We start from the raw sequence: 14,298 nt of genomic DNA, 5'->3' as shown, positions 1-14,298 counted from the left end.
GGACAGTTCCAGGCAGCAGGATCTGACCACATTAATTGCTTTTCTAAGTGACTTTCAACAACTAACACTAAAGAAGAAAGGGGCATGTTCTTTCCAGAAAAATTTCTCTGGTACAAAACAAAAAGTCTACTTCAACCTAAAACTCTGCCTTTAGGGTCAGGGATTGAGAATCTTGAAGCCATGCCGTCTCAGGGCACAGCTGGGCCTGTGTCGGGGGCGTCTGGCCTGAGGGTGGCCTTGCTCTCTCACTGCCCGGTTCCCTTCTGAGGGCTCTGAGCACAGGTTGGGAGCGGGGCACACAGGGAGCCGGCAACCCTGAGTGCAGCGAGTGACTGTCTCCTTGATTCCAGGGTTCCTGACCATCAGGATATAGCTTTTGGGGCCTTGCAGCAGGGAACCAACTGCCTGGACACTTTGGGCCACTTTGCTGACGGTGTTGTTGGTGTTTACGAGTGTCACAATGCTGGGGGCAACCAGGTATGTGCATGGGGGCGCCGGGGACAGTCAGGGGCCTGAGGCCACCCTTCCTGTCCCCGCCCTCCTCCTGAGATGGCCACCCGCTCACAGCTGGCCTCGGGGTCAGAGGGGATGTCCTCCTGGAGCTGTGCTCAGCCTTGGGCGGGCTCTGGTGCACAGGGCGGGCGACCTGGATCTCCCCTCCCCCCGTCCTCCTCTCTGCCTGACGCCCCGGTGCTCATCCCAGGGCACCTGTCTGCATCTACGCCCGCCCAGGTCTCTGCGCACCGGCGCTTACCCACGGCTGCTAGGGCTGCCCGTTAGATGATAACAGCTTAGATGTGAACACTCACAGCTCTGTCCTCGTGGGAAAGGCCCAGCTGTGGCCTGTGTCCCAGAGGACAGTGTCCTGGAAAGTGGTTTTCCTGTGAGCTGATAACAGGTATGTGGTAAAATGAGGGCTTCGGACACAAAAAATGGCTCGGCAATGCTGGGTGCTGTCACCTGCTCTTACGGGGCCTGCCACTGGGAAAAAAGTCACTTGAGCTCAGTGTATCCCAGAGTCTTCTTTAAATGGAGCTCTTTTCAAAAGAGGGCGCCTGCCTTTGTGTGAAGTTGGCTGTGCCCCCATTCTCTTGAGAAATGTCCAGACAGATGGCAGCCTCTGGTTCCTGGCCTCCTGTCTCCTCTGGGTGGTGTCGTCTTTGTGGTTGTCCAGACCTGTGACAGGCAGGACGTGGGGAGCAGACAGCCCCCAGCCGGCTCCAGCTCACACCCCAAGGCGGGCTATCTCCCTGGCTCTCAGCAGAAGAGCCCAGAAACTTTGGGGAAGCATGGATCCCGGATCCCACGCACAGAAAGCCTGATTTCATGAATCTGGGGTTAGAGCAGCAGGGTATTTGGAAGCCCTGCAGGCTGGGTGACCCTCCGTGAGCGTTGGGCAGGGCGGGTTTCCCAGCAGGAAGGACGCCAAGGGGCAGGTAACGGCAAGGTGGTAGGGCGCCTCCACCCCAGTCCGGGAGCACCGTCCTCCATGGACCGGCATGGACCCAGTGAGCCCCTTTCCAGATCAGACCACCCTCTAGTCCTCTGTGCTGCTCCGCTCAGCACAGCAGCCACTGGCCACGTGTGGACGCCCAGCAGTGGGGACGTGGGGAGGGCAATGGGGTGTAAAGTTCTCACTGCATTTCACTGCACTTCACCTAGCCATGCGCGAGTTAAATAGCATGTCCTTATGGAAAATTGGACCCAGCTCTGAAAGGGTAAGATGTGTCATCTGGTTTCTGACTGGGCCTCAGCAGACACACAGGAAATGGGAAAATTTAAGAGTGGCAGCTTGAAAAAGTACCTCTTAAATATTCATGAAATTTATTTGCAAATTCATATCACTAACATGCAACAGAAGAAGGAAATGGCAACTCTCTCTGCTGTTTGCGTAGCTGAATTAGTTTTTCTGGGATTCAGTGTAAAATCTGTTTTAAAATAATGAAGCACACGGTGGCAGGAAGATTGTAGAAACATTCAGATGTGAGCTTTCCGTGGAGATCAGCAAAGCCCCCAGCAGCTTCCAAGAACAACTGAAAACCCCTCCCCATACAGAGGGCTCCCCCCATCACTCCTCTTGCTGAACGGAGAGGCAGAGCTCCATGTCCGTGTCGCACATGGACACCTAGAAGAATGGAAGGTGCAGGCTTTGCCCCCTCCTGGCACCTCCATGGCGCTGGGTGCTGCTTTGAGGCACCCTACTCCCCCCATCTCCCTGGGAAGGACAGCCTCCTGGAAGACTGGAACCACCCTCACGGCCCAGCATGTGGCCCTTCTGAGAACACGCTGCATGCTCAGAACCAAGAGCCCCGGGGACGGGTGGGCACAGAGCTCTGGGCTTCCATGGAAGACAGGCCACACAGGTTCTTCTCCTCCAGGACTTTTCAGAGCCTCTCATAGGCTACTGGTAAATTTGCAAGAGTGACACATGGTCCAAATTCAGTGTTTTCCAAATTTACTTGACCTGGAAGCAACTTTTCCTAGAATTCCTACTGGAGTTCGCTTTGAGAAACACTAATCGGAAGGCAAGAAAGTTGAAGCTCAGGGATCCGAGGGGGCTGCCTAGTCTGAACCCCTGTCAGGGGACAAGGAAGCCCCCCCATGGCCCAGGGGCTCTCCCTCCCTTTCCTGGATGAGGCCCAAGCCTTTGCCCCCACACTCACCCCCTGAGCTGGACTCGTGTCTCACTGCTGAGTGGGTCGGGAGTACATGTGTGGCCCCCAGATGTTAACATTGTCCTGATAACAAACCATCTGCTCCGAGGTGGTTTAGGTGAGGAGCAATGAGGCTTCTTTAAAAGATTCTGCATTCTTCCCTTAGCTCTGTCCCCTGCGAGCAGAGAACGGGAAAACAATCTCTGCATAGCACTCACGGTGCCTCATGTTACACAGCACAAGCGCTAGGGTGACACCCTCTCTCCCCAGAAGGAACACAGCCTCTGGGAGCAGGGCCTGGCCTGTGTGTTCCCTGCCCTGGGTCCAGCCCCCAGAGAGCACCTGAGTCACTGCGGGCACTTAGCGGCCAGGCACTGGGTGGATGAGTGGACAGGTGAATAGACAGATTGACTTACAGCGGCTTTCCTGGGGGTACAGAAGAAGCAGGGAGGGCACCTCCTGAGGGATTCTGAGTTACAAAAGGCTCTAGATCCTGGGGGCTCATGTGGGTTTTATCCTTTTGCACGCATCGAGTCCTAGAGTGAAGGTCAGAAGCCTTGTCCTCCTGCCTCCACTGTGGCCCTGCCCAGAGCAGGCTCCCCACCGCCTCTCCTGCCTGTGGTCATACTCACCCATCGTGTCCCCTTCTCAGCCTCCTACCCTTCACATGCTCTTGTTTAGTATTCAGAATGAAGGGTTCTGCTCTCAGCTCTTAAGGGGTGTGTGTGTGTGTGTGTGTGTGTGTGTGTGTGTTTGTGTTTGTGCTTGTGCGTGTGCACATGTATGTCTATTCTTTAAGATCATATGCAAGCTATTTCAGCACTTTCTGGCTCAGTTTTCTCATCTGTAAAATGGGGTTAATAATAGCCTCTCGTGGGACTGTTGTATAAAGGGCTTAGAACAGAGCCAGGCATATTCTAGGCACCCAGGGCTGGTTGTGCCATGTGCGGGCAAAGACCTAGGTCCATTCATAGGGCGCTCACAGGGCTTCACAAGCATCAGTAGCCTGGCTTAGTGGTTGGCGGTAAGGCTGAATGTGCTATATGTGGTTTATGATTTCACACAGGACAGCCACAGCCATAAATGCTGTTTCCAAACTGTACCTGTGTCACGTCAGAGTCATTCCAAGGAAACATTGGCCCTAACTGTCCTCCCGTGGGTGACAAGCTGGGGCTGCAGTGTTCACAGCTCACAGTTAATGATGGAAGATGGGGTGTGGAGCGCTAGCCTGTGTTTGTGCTGAAGTACTTACTGGTGTTGGCCTCATGCTCAGAGGTGAAGCTCCTGACACTCCTGTTGGAGACTTGCTCTTGGGCACAAAGTCCTTTGCTGGCCCTGAGCTGGCTGGGGCTCCTGAAGCCTGTTCCCTGCATGCCTCCCTTCTGGGGCCCTTCCTCGCTGCATCCTCACCCCATGGGCCGAGCCCTGACCTCGGGTTTGTGTTGCAGGAATGGGCCCTTACCAAGGAAAAGTCGGTGAAGCACATGGACTTGTGCCTGACCGTGGTGGACCGAGCGCCTGGCTCCCTCATAAAGCTGCAGGGCTGCCGGGAGAACGACAGCAGGCAGGTAGGTGCCAGTGGGGACGAGCCCGAGCCAGCACCGCCCTGCCTCAGGGCCAGGCTCCCAGGGCCTGGTGTTCACTGGGGGCACCTGTGACTGGTGCTGTCTTGTGTCCCCACGTGGAGCCCCTGACAAGCTGTGAACACCCAGCACATCCTGCCTGGGATCACTGTGAGGAGCATGGGGTGGGTGTCACACAGGCCAGTCCATCTGCTGGGGGGCCGCTTCTGCCAGAGCTCACCATCCTAGGTATTTCTCCCACCACCTTTGCATTCATGTTTATGTTGAGCCTCCCCTTTCGTAGGCTGCAGGGGCAGGGCTGTGCTTTGCGGCTACGTGTCCAACTCCTGTGCGGATCTACAAGGGCTGGGCGCTGGGGTGGGAGTCCCAGCACCAGAGGGGGTTCCCGCTCGTCCTGGGGGCCGGATGAGCTAGGCCGGGCCCTCCCTGAGCTAGGCCTCGTGCACCAGGAAAGACTGTGTCTGGCGGTACCTGGGCGCACCCCAGGCATGGGGGTGCTGGATTGCGGTTCCCTGCCGCCGCCCTGCCTGGAGGCACAGACCCCTGGCCCTAGACCAGGGAGTGACCTGGTGGAGTCCCGCCCGGCCCCTGGCTTCTCCACAGCACTGGAGCGGCCCAGGGCAGCCCGCCAGGAACCAGGCTGGCCGAACCAATGGAGTTCAGTTTTGCTTTAAAGATGAGAGTTCATGACTTTACTCATGAGAAGTTAGTGAGACAGTGACCTATGAACCAGCCTAGAAAAGATAGTGAAGCTCATGATAATATCACCTCAGAGGAGGTGTTTCACTTCCTTGCTGATGAACCCCCAACCCTGAAAGGAAAGACCTGTATTTTATAAAACACTATAAAGAGCCGTTTATTTCTGAAGCCAGAGGCCTAATGTGGCTTATTCTCCTCCCCACACCCCTGGACGTTGTTTTTTTGGCTGCACTGGTTATCACTGTGTTTGGAACTAGGGCTGATTGTCATCCTTGTGACAGGTGGCAGCTCTTCTAAGCCAGTGTAACTATTCCCTCTTCAGTTTTTTTAGCTTTTGAACTTAAGTACTTTTGAAGACTCTCATTTTAAGAATTGTGAAAATGTTGCTACCAAAAGTCTTCACTATGGTATGTACTTAAATTACTGTTAATTTCTGAGTTTGGGGGTTTTGTGGATTTATTTTTCTTTTCCTTTTCCTTTCTTTCTCCCTTTCTTGTCATTTACTGTAAATGCTGCACATCCATATTATGTATCAGGACATTGGTTATTTTTATGCCTTCTTGGTTACAGCTGTTATCAGAGTGCCAAGACTGTCACCTACTGTTTGCTCACCTGCAAATCAACTACTTCTAAGTTCCAGTTAAGGCAGTTGTTTTTAGTTTTGGCTATTTTCTTTCTACGCATTAGTCTTTGGAATGAAAATTCAATTTAAACACACACACACACGTCCTTATTATCATGAACCTTGCTGTCTTTTCTAGGCTGGTTTGTAGGTCACTATTTCCCTAAGTACTCATGAGTAAAGTCATAGACTCATTTTTGAAGCAAAACTGAACTTCCACTGGTCCAGTTGGCCTCACTGCTGGTGGGGCGCACTGACGGGGCTGCATGTGGGATCTTAGTTCCCTGACCAGGGATGGAGTCGTGCTCCCTGCAGTGGAAGTACAGAGTCCTAACCCCTGGACCACCAGGGAAGGCCTCCACCAATGGACATTTTGAAGAGAAATTCCACATTTTTGTTTATTCATTAAATATTTTTCCTTTTTAAATTTATAAATTGTAAACGATTAAGGTGCAAATATATATGTTACAGACACACCCAAGTTACCTTTTTCAAACCGTTCAGAATGTACATTTACATTTTTTAGCTGGTATTCTCTGATCTGCACCCTGGTGGTGCCTTGGGGGCAAAGCCTTTTTTGAGCCCAGGGGAAGAGACTAGTGCAGCCCGTAAATGATGTTCCCATGTGCCCACAGGGAGCCTGGGCTTATTCTCTTCTGTCCCTCCTCATGAGACAGGCAGGTCTAGGGAAACTGAGGCCTGGGGCCTACTGGAGCCAGGACCCCACGCGGGTTTCCTACCAGCACTCACTTCATAGAAGGGTCCCCAGGACACTGCAGCCCAGATCAGGCCCCTTGCTTGGATCCCAGGTGTCCGGAAACACTTGCAAAGTCTCTCCTCTGTCCCTCCCGCCTGGTTCTGGGTGCCCCCCGCCCTGCTCTGCAGAACCCCAGCAGGTCCTTAAATGCCTGTCTGTTTTGATGTCTGTGGCACTCAGATGAGAAGGAGGGACTGTTAAACAAGGGAGTCGCTGTTCCTGCCCCGATCTCCTGGGACCTGCCGGTCGGCATCAGGAAAACACAAGTCAGGCCAGGTGTGCTGCCTGGATGTCAGAGCAGGGCCGTCTGTGCATGGAGGAGGGATAAAGTGATGACCTTATCTGAACTCCAAGCCTTTGTTACAGACATACAGATGCTCCATCTCTGGAGGAGTCTCCTACAGTGCGAGCTTGCCTGATAGAGAAGATGTGGCCCTTCAGTGGACCCTCAGCATCTGAGAAGTCTGCCCGCCCCACCACAGCCCTCTGGGTCCAGGGCTTGAGGCTGCCTTCTGCTGAGGGAGCTGGGGTTTCAGCATTTTTTAAGCCCTCCATCTGGCTGATGCTGTGACATAGGCAGAGCTCACTGAGAGAATAGTCACGGTCCATCCATCCCACATTCTTTGTCAGATGGGTCCTGGCCACTCAGAGTGACACATGGATGTTGGCAGTACAAACACACTTCACATGACAGCAGGAAAATAGCAGGAGGAGTGACAATGAAGGAGAGGAGTGGAGGGGGAGGTGATGGGCAGGTAGCAGCCGCCTCCCCCTGCTCATCAGATCGCACTGCATTTCATTGTTGGCAAAGCCCACGGCCAGCAGCTGGGTCAGCAGCATCCCAGGTCCCCACAGCGCATCCCTGCAGAGCCCTGTGTAGCCAGTCCCAGTGGAGGGCTCCTCCCCACCTTGCTGTGCCTCTTTCCCACCTTAGTCACTTGCCCTTTGAGAGGAGGCTCCTCAGAGAGTTCTGTCTCGAAGCTGCACTGTCTTGCCAGTTGAAACATTTGGCTTCCAGGCACATCGGTGTGTTTGTGTTTTGACTCTGCAAATGCAGAGGACATATGAAAGCAAAGGACAAATGAAAGCAAGAGGAAGAAAATTGAATTCCATGGTGTCCAAAGGATTTGCAAAACTACCGACAGGAAGGAGCCTCAGTGCACAGAGTGTAAAAAATTAATTAGAATCACAGCCTGCATTAATGAAGGGAGAGCTTTTGAAAGAAAAAAGCATGTTACTTTTTTTTTAAGAACAAACATTAGAGACTTTTACATGGGGACGAACAACAGGGTGAGAGGCCCTCAGGTTTCCCACAGCTGGGCTGTGGGCTTGTTTTCTGGTTTACCTGGTGGGCTGGTCTGGGTTTAGTGGGGCACCAGTGTGTTCACACAGGAGTATGGTGTTACACCCTGGACAGTGCATGTGGAACTTGGCAGGCTGTACCTGGAGACTCAGGGTGCCTGAGATGGGCTTCTCATGCCCACCAAGGTGGAGAGGGTAAGACCACAGATGGTGGAGAAGTGGGCTCCCCAGCACAGCATTCCATCCATACCGGCATCCCCTTCCCTCACACTTGGCTGCGTGTAAGTGGGCACTCGGAGGTGACCGGCCCCGGGCCTGGGCAGAGCTGCCTTCAACAGCCGGGGCGGCCTGGGCCCTCCTGGAGCCAGCCTGGGTCCTGTGGCTCCTTCCTCGGGGGAAATACCCTCAGATGAGGCCCTCCTTGTGAATGAACACAAAGGCCCTTCCGGAAATCCTCCTGTGTGGTCCTTGTTAAGACTAAGGAACAAGGACCCTGAGCCCAGGGCTTGGATGAGGAGACACGCAAAGAAGGGGAAGGATGGGGCAGGAAAGCGGTCTCCAGAGAAGAGGTTTGAGCTGCAAGCCCAGTGGAGAGCGCTGGTCTCTTCTAGGCCCTCAGAGACATCTGTTCTGCCCCAGTACTGCCGTGACCTCCTGTCCGTTGTAGTCAGAGACCTTGCCCTGAGCGGAGCCGGCAGACCCGGAGAGCAGACCCCCGCGCCCTCCCCTGTCGGCAGCCGTGTTGGAAAGTGTCCTCCTGTCTTTTGCAGAAATGGGAGCAGATCGAGGGCAATTCCAAGCTGCGGCATGTGGGCAGCAACCTGTGCCTGGACAGCCGCGCGGCCAAGACAGGCGGCCTGAGCGTGGAGGTGTGCGGGCCGGCGCTGTCGCAGCAGTGGAAGTTCTCGCTCAACCTGCAGCCGTAGTGGGGCCTCCCGTCTGCCCGCGCCCGGCCACCCGGCGGCGAGCACGTCATCAAGTCTGTTTCTGAAACTTTCCGAGAAACTATATACCTCAGTATTCCATCATGGTCTGCCGGTCGGGAGACCTCAGCGCGGTGCAGGCGGCGAGGAGAAGGAGCTGCCGCGCCCTCCGCGGCCCTGCGCCCCGCCCGCCCAGCGCTGCTGCGGAGCTCCGAGCCGCGCCCTGTCGCACAGCGAGGCGGCCTCTCCTGCCTCCGCCCGGACCCAGACGTCCCGTGCGGGGTCCACCCCGGCCACGGCCTCGGCGTTCCCCCCGCCCTGCCTCCCAACTGTCTTACCAGCGCAGACCGCTTCCACGTGGTGTACCTGCTCTCTTTGGATATGAACTTTTCCACGGTGGACACTAAACCCAGATATATGAGGAGAGAATGTACGGTCAGTTCCTATGGTTTCTGTAAGTCATCCTCATCTTGTAAATTCTCCACAAAGCCCATCATAGCCGTGAGGAGGAGGGGCCGGCGGGAGGAAGGGGCTCCCGTTGCCCCCAGAGCCTTATAGGTGAGGTGGTGCCCCCGCGCCCGCTGCGCGGTCCCCCCTCCACTCCCCGGAGGCTAGCGCTGCTCGGAGGCCCCCACCCCGGCATCTCGGTCTGGCTTCAGCTGGGAGTCACGCTGTGTGTTGAAATCCACTTTTTGTGCCCTTGGTGTCTGTAAACCCTGGACGGGTTACTTATTTAGACAGATATTGCTTTGGGTCTCTGTAAATTAAATTTCTTTTCTCTAAGGATAAAGTGAGTAAAAAACAATCTCCCAGCTCCCAGTGATGGTGGGAAGCTGTCACAGGCAGCATGGGGCTCCGTGTGAGGGCCCAGGTGCGCTGGGCCCTGTCCCGCCTGCCTCAGGACCTTTGGGTCAAGAATTAGGAAAAGTGAACACCTGCTCGTTGACACTGAGGATTCAGGGTACAAACAGGAGCTTTGTGGCTTAGGAAGGAGGCTTGTGTCAGCATAAAACACGAGCCAGTTGTAAACTAAAAGTCAAGCAGGAAGAGGCCTGAGCACTGCCCTGACCCCTGGCCTGGCCCCGCAGAGCCCTCCTGGCCTCTGAGGGGCTCACACTCAGCAGTGGCCCAGCTGCAGCGCCCACAGGAGGGCGCCCCAGTCACTCCCAGGATTACTGCCCTCCTGTCTTCCTGCGCTCCCTGGCCCAACGCTTCAGCGCACAGGTGCCCAGACACGATGAGGCGTCGCACGGGCACATGTCCTGGCCCCTCTGGAGGGACTGGGTGGTCACAGAGAAGTGGCCCCAAAGGGTTCTGCCAGGTAGACAGTCTGCCAGGTGCAGCTCCTTCCTGCCTGTTTCTTCTAGGAAAGGGGAGGTTGGTCTTTCTCCCTCCACTGCAAAAGCCCCACGTGGGTTTGCTTCGTGACAGTGTGCTCAGGCCTGGAGGCCTGGCTGGGTGACTTTGTCCTGTGCATTTTTGCCCCCTGCCAACCAACCAGGTGTATTTTCAGCAGACAGGGAGGCCATGGTTGGATTAACTCTGCACACCTCTATCTTCGGAGGCTGATCTTGACCACCGGTAAGCTCTTGGGCTGAGTCCTGGATACCTGTGCAAGGCTGCTGACTGCAGGTGGGCCAGGAAGCAGTCACCCAGCCCTTGGGATCCATGGTCAGGCTACTACTACTGTTAGGAAAAAAAAAAGCCCCATGGATGGAAATTAAATTTGGCTTTCAAGTGAAGCAAATTGTCATCAGATTCTTGACAAATCTTTGGCCCACACACCTGCCCCCCACCCAGAGGTCTCACCAAGCTTGGTCACATCAGGATGGGTCCCCTGGTCACTGGGGGCCACTCCCCATTGCTGACTGGCCGGGGTGGTAGCCGTGGATGGTGTGGGCGCTGTGAGCAGAGGTGGGCGGGGAGGGCTCTCTGGGGTGAGCCCTGTTTACATGACGCAGTGCGCCAAAGTGACTCTCCTGTGGCTGCATTGCTTGTCCGTCATTGGGACTGCCCACCCTCCCGCTCCCATTTCCACAAGTCAAGTTTCTTTCCTAAGAGCCCTTTGAGCAAAGCGTGGCAAAATTAGCTGTCTTCTCTGTGCTGGTCCTTGTTGTGTCTTCATAAAAGCTAAAATGATGGTGTCTGTGAGTATGTTTTGCAGATTCCAAATATAGTTTGGTAATTTTTTTCCAGTTGATTTTTAAAAAGAACTGCTGTACAGAGCTTGTACTTTGTCCATTTTATAGATGGAAACCATCCTTGAAAATTGTTAACTTAAATAAAGAGAAGATACTTTATAGATACACCCTGCTGGCGGCTGCAGTCACTCTTGGTCTTTATCGGATGGATGAGACCGATGTTTGGGGACTGTGATTATGGTCTGTCTTGGGTGGGGTAGGGGTGCTGCTCAAGTACCATTTCTTATCACACTCTTAAAATGCATTCACCTTTTGACATTTATTCTTATTTGTAATAATGACCATTACCATTTGTGTGCCAGGCCCCATGTGGAGCACTTAAATACATCCTAATTGTCTCTTCAGTCACCTGGGGGGATAGTATTTTGGGCTGCGTTTTACAGTTGGTTTGGGAAGCTGATTCTTGAAGCCATGAGCCTCCTCAAGGTCACAGGCTAATCTGCCCAAGGTCACACCACTCTAAGTACTCACCAGTCAGCCTCGGGCACTGAGGCCCAGAGCCTGCCCTCTACAGAGGGCAGGGGAGGGGTAAGGGGCTGATGTCATCACAGCTTTTACAGTATTTTAAATCCTTGTACTATTCACCAGTTACCTGGGCTCTCCACTTCCATTCCAGGCTGGCTGGGTTCTTCCCTCTCATCCTCAGCCTTTGAGCAGCCCCACAGGTGTGTCACGGAAACACAACATTGCCAGTTCTTTAGCAATTTGCAGTGAGGTTGGGGAGGCTGAAAAGATTCACCAGTGAGTGCTTTGAACTTTCTGAAGGCCCCGTTCTGCATCGTCTTTCTCCATTAATTGAGGCAACCAAAATTTGCTCCCCTGCCATCTGAGAAACAAAAAGAGCTCTCTTAGCATAATTGTGCAGTATACATTAGGGGCCTTTAGGAATCATGTGTGCATGCATGCGTTTGTGTGTGTGTGTGTGTGTGTGTGTGTATGGGTGTTTCCTGCTTTAGCTGCAGGGAAAAGTTCATTCATCCAGTAAATATTTTCTGAAAAACTATGTTGCACTGATACCCTGAAGACCTAGGAGGGGAGGAAACGTTAAATGCTGGAAAAAGGGAATAAGCAGAGTGTCCAGCAGGCTCCAGGTACGGTATTTAGACACAAGATTGAGTAAGTCTGGTCAGTGGTGGAGGCCATTTCTGGGGAGAAGGGAGCTATACGAGCCATGGGCTGGAGCCGGGAGGGTCAGATTTGCAAAAATAGAGCAAAGTACTTATCCCAACTCATCTTATCCCAATTAGATTCTGCAATATGTTTCACATTCTGAGAAACATTCAGCCAGAAAAATAAAACATTCACATGCCCTCTTCTGTCCATGGACTCTCCTAAAAGAAGAAGATTCTCTTCACAGATGTTCTTATATATTCCTGAGCAACTTACTGATGATACAATATATATGTATTTGATTTATGTATTATGTGTACCTGGATATGATAAACATCCTATTTACAAAAGAAGTAGTCAGACATATTCGCCCAGCAGCCCCTGCCTGGGCACCTGTGGGCCCAGCCTGGATGCTGGGCGGAGGCTGCAGAAAAGACCATCACTGGTCCCCGCCCCAGGTTACATCCAGAGCCATCAGATTGTGAACCACACTGAACACAGTTAGGGAAATAGATTGAGTCTTAGAAAGGCCCTGGCCTCCTGAAGGTAATGGAGAGAATCTTTGGGGTGGCTAGGGGGAGGGTCCTCCATCGAGAGCCAAGACATGGGAACTCAGAACGGTGCGGGTTTCTGAAGAGCTTCCAGAAATTAACTGTCCATGGTGCTCTTGAATTGTACAGACTTCTCTATTGAAGCACTTTCCGTTAAGAATGTCAGAAATCCCAACTACATGCAATGTAAATTAAGAAACATTTATTATCTCGTAAAACGAGAAGCCCCAGGGTGAGAGTTCCAAGTTGATCCTGGGACTTGATATCATTGTGAACAAATTGCTTTCTGCCTGACCACCCCCTGCCAGCTCCCACCTAGATCCAGAAAGGCACTCAGTGAAAAGCAAGTGTTCATGTGCCTGGGCAGTGGGCAGCAGTCACCTCCCAGCACCACCATCCTCACTCCTGGGCAGATCTGCTGGCCAGGAGGACAGGGAGGGGCAGTTGCTCAGGCAAACACAGCGCCCACCACACTTGTCATCCCTAGAAGAATTCTGGAAGCAGCTGGATGGGCAGGGTGGCCACACGGTCACAGGTTCCTGCATCCGTCATAAGAGGAGGCTTCACCCTGGTCCTCTGGTGTCTGCTGGCAATGTGGGGCCCCTTTGTTTTCAAGTGAGTGAGACTCATGTCTTGAGATCACCAAGACAACTAATGATACGGTTATCAAAATATTTTTATAGTATGTGTTTCTTAATGTGTTAAATAGTGCACGCTCATGTCCACACAGTCAAAGGCTTTAGCATATTCAATGAAGCAGAAGTAAAATTTCATTCTTTTTTATGGCTGAGTAGTATTCTGTATAGAACACCACATTTTCTTTGTCCATTCTTCCGTTGATGGACACAGGTTGGTTCCATATCTTGGTGTGTGTGTGCTCATTTGCTAAGTCATGTCCAATTTTTGTGACCGCATGGACTCCCATCCACCAGGCTCCTCTGTCCATGGAATTTTCTAGGCGAGAATACTCGAGTTGGTTGCCACTTCCTTCTCCAAGTTCATATCTTGGTAATTATAAATAATTCTGCTATGAACACGGGGTACTTGTATCTTTTTGAATTAGTGTTTTTGTTTTTTTCAGACATATACCCAGGAGCTAGATCGCTAGATTATGTGGTAGTTCTCTTTTTGTTTTTTGAGGGAACCCCATTCTGTTTTCCCATAGTGGTTGCATCAGTTTACACTCCCGCCAACAGTGTACTGAAGTTCCCTTTTCTCATTTGTTTATTCAAGTTAGTTTTGTTTTGTTTTTGATACTGAGTTGTATGAGCTGTTTATATATTTGGGATATTTACTTCTTGTTGGTCATATCATTTGCAAATATTTTCTCCCATTCAGTAGGTTGTCTTTTCATTTTGTCAATGGTTTCCTTTGCTGGGCAAAAATTTTTAAGTTTAATTAGGTCACATTTGTTTATTGTTTCTTTTGTCGCCTTTGCCTAAGGAGACAGATCCTTAAAAATATTGTCACAATTTCTGTCAAAGAGTGTTCTGCATGTGTTTTCTTCTAGGAGTTTTATAGTTTCCAGTCTTACATTTAGGTCTTTAGCACATTTTCAGTTTATTTTTGTATATGGTGTGAGAAAATTGTTCTAATTTCATTCTTTTAGATGTAGCTGTCCAGTTTTCCCAACACCAAGTATTGAAGAGACTATTTTTTCTTCATTGTATATTCTTGCCTTCTTTGTCATAGATTAACTGACCGTAAGTGCATGGGTTTATTTCCGGGCTCTCTATTCTATTCCATTGATCTATGTGTCTGTGTTTGTGCCAGAAACATACTATTTTGATTGCTGTAGCTTTGTAGTATAGTCTGAAGTCAGGAAGTGTGATAAGTCCAGCTTTGTTTTTTTTCTCAAGTTTGCTTTGGTTATTCAGGGTTTTTAAGTTTCCATAT

The 14,298-nt window shown here is 51.9% G+C and overlaps 2 protein-coding genes across 2 annotated transcripts in view; one reads left to right on the top strand and one right to left on the bottom strand.

The window, feature by feature from the left end:
* GALNT2 (polypeptide N-acetylgalactosaminyltransferase 2) overlaps positions 1-10,848 on the top strand; it is a 176,412-nt gene extending 165,564 nt beyond the window's left edge. Inside the window, exons 14-16 of the mRNA XM_043477172.1 lie at positions 351-477; positions 4,103-4,222; positions 8,388-10,848. Coding sequence (XP_043333107.1) covers positions 351-477; positions 4,103-4,222; positions 8,388-8,543 — 403 coding nt within the window. The 3' untranslated portion in view covers positions 8,544-10,848. The remainder of the gene's footprint in view (positions 1-350; positions 478-4,102; positions 4,223-8,387) is intronic.
* Positions 10,849-11,547: 699 nt separating this feature from the next.
* The window catches only part of PGBD5 (piggyBac transposable element derived 5), a 122,069-nt gene continuing 119,318 nt past the window's right edge, over positions 11,548-14,298 (bottom strand). Inside the window, exon 8 of the mRNA XM_043477175.1 lies at positions 11,548-11,567. The gene's annotated coding sequence lies outside the window, so the exon portion shown is untranslated. The remainder of the gene's footprint in view (positions 11,568-14,298) is intronic.

The sequence above is a fragment of the Cervus canadensis genome, chromosome 8 (assembly GCF_019320065.1).
Source record: "Cervus canadensis isolate Bull #8, Minnesota chromosome 8, ASM1932006v1, whole genome shotgun sequence".
In the NCBI taxonomy this organism is placed as follows: domain Eukaryota; kingdom Metazoa; phylum Chordata; class Mammalia; order Artiodactyla; family Cervidae; genus Cervus; species Cervus canadensis.
Note: the sequence above shows the minus strand (reverse complement) of the source record. Positions and strands in the feature narration are given on the sequence as shown.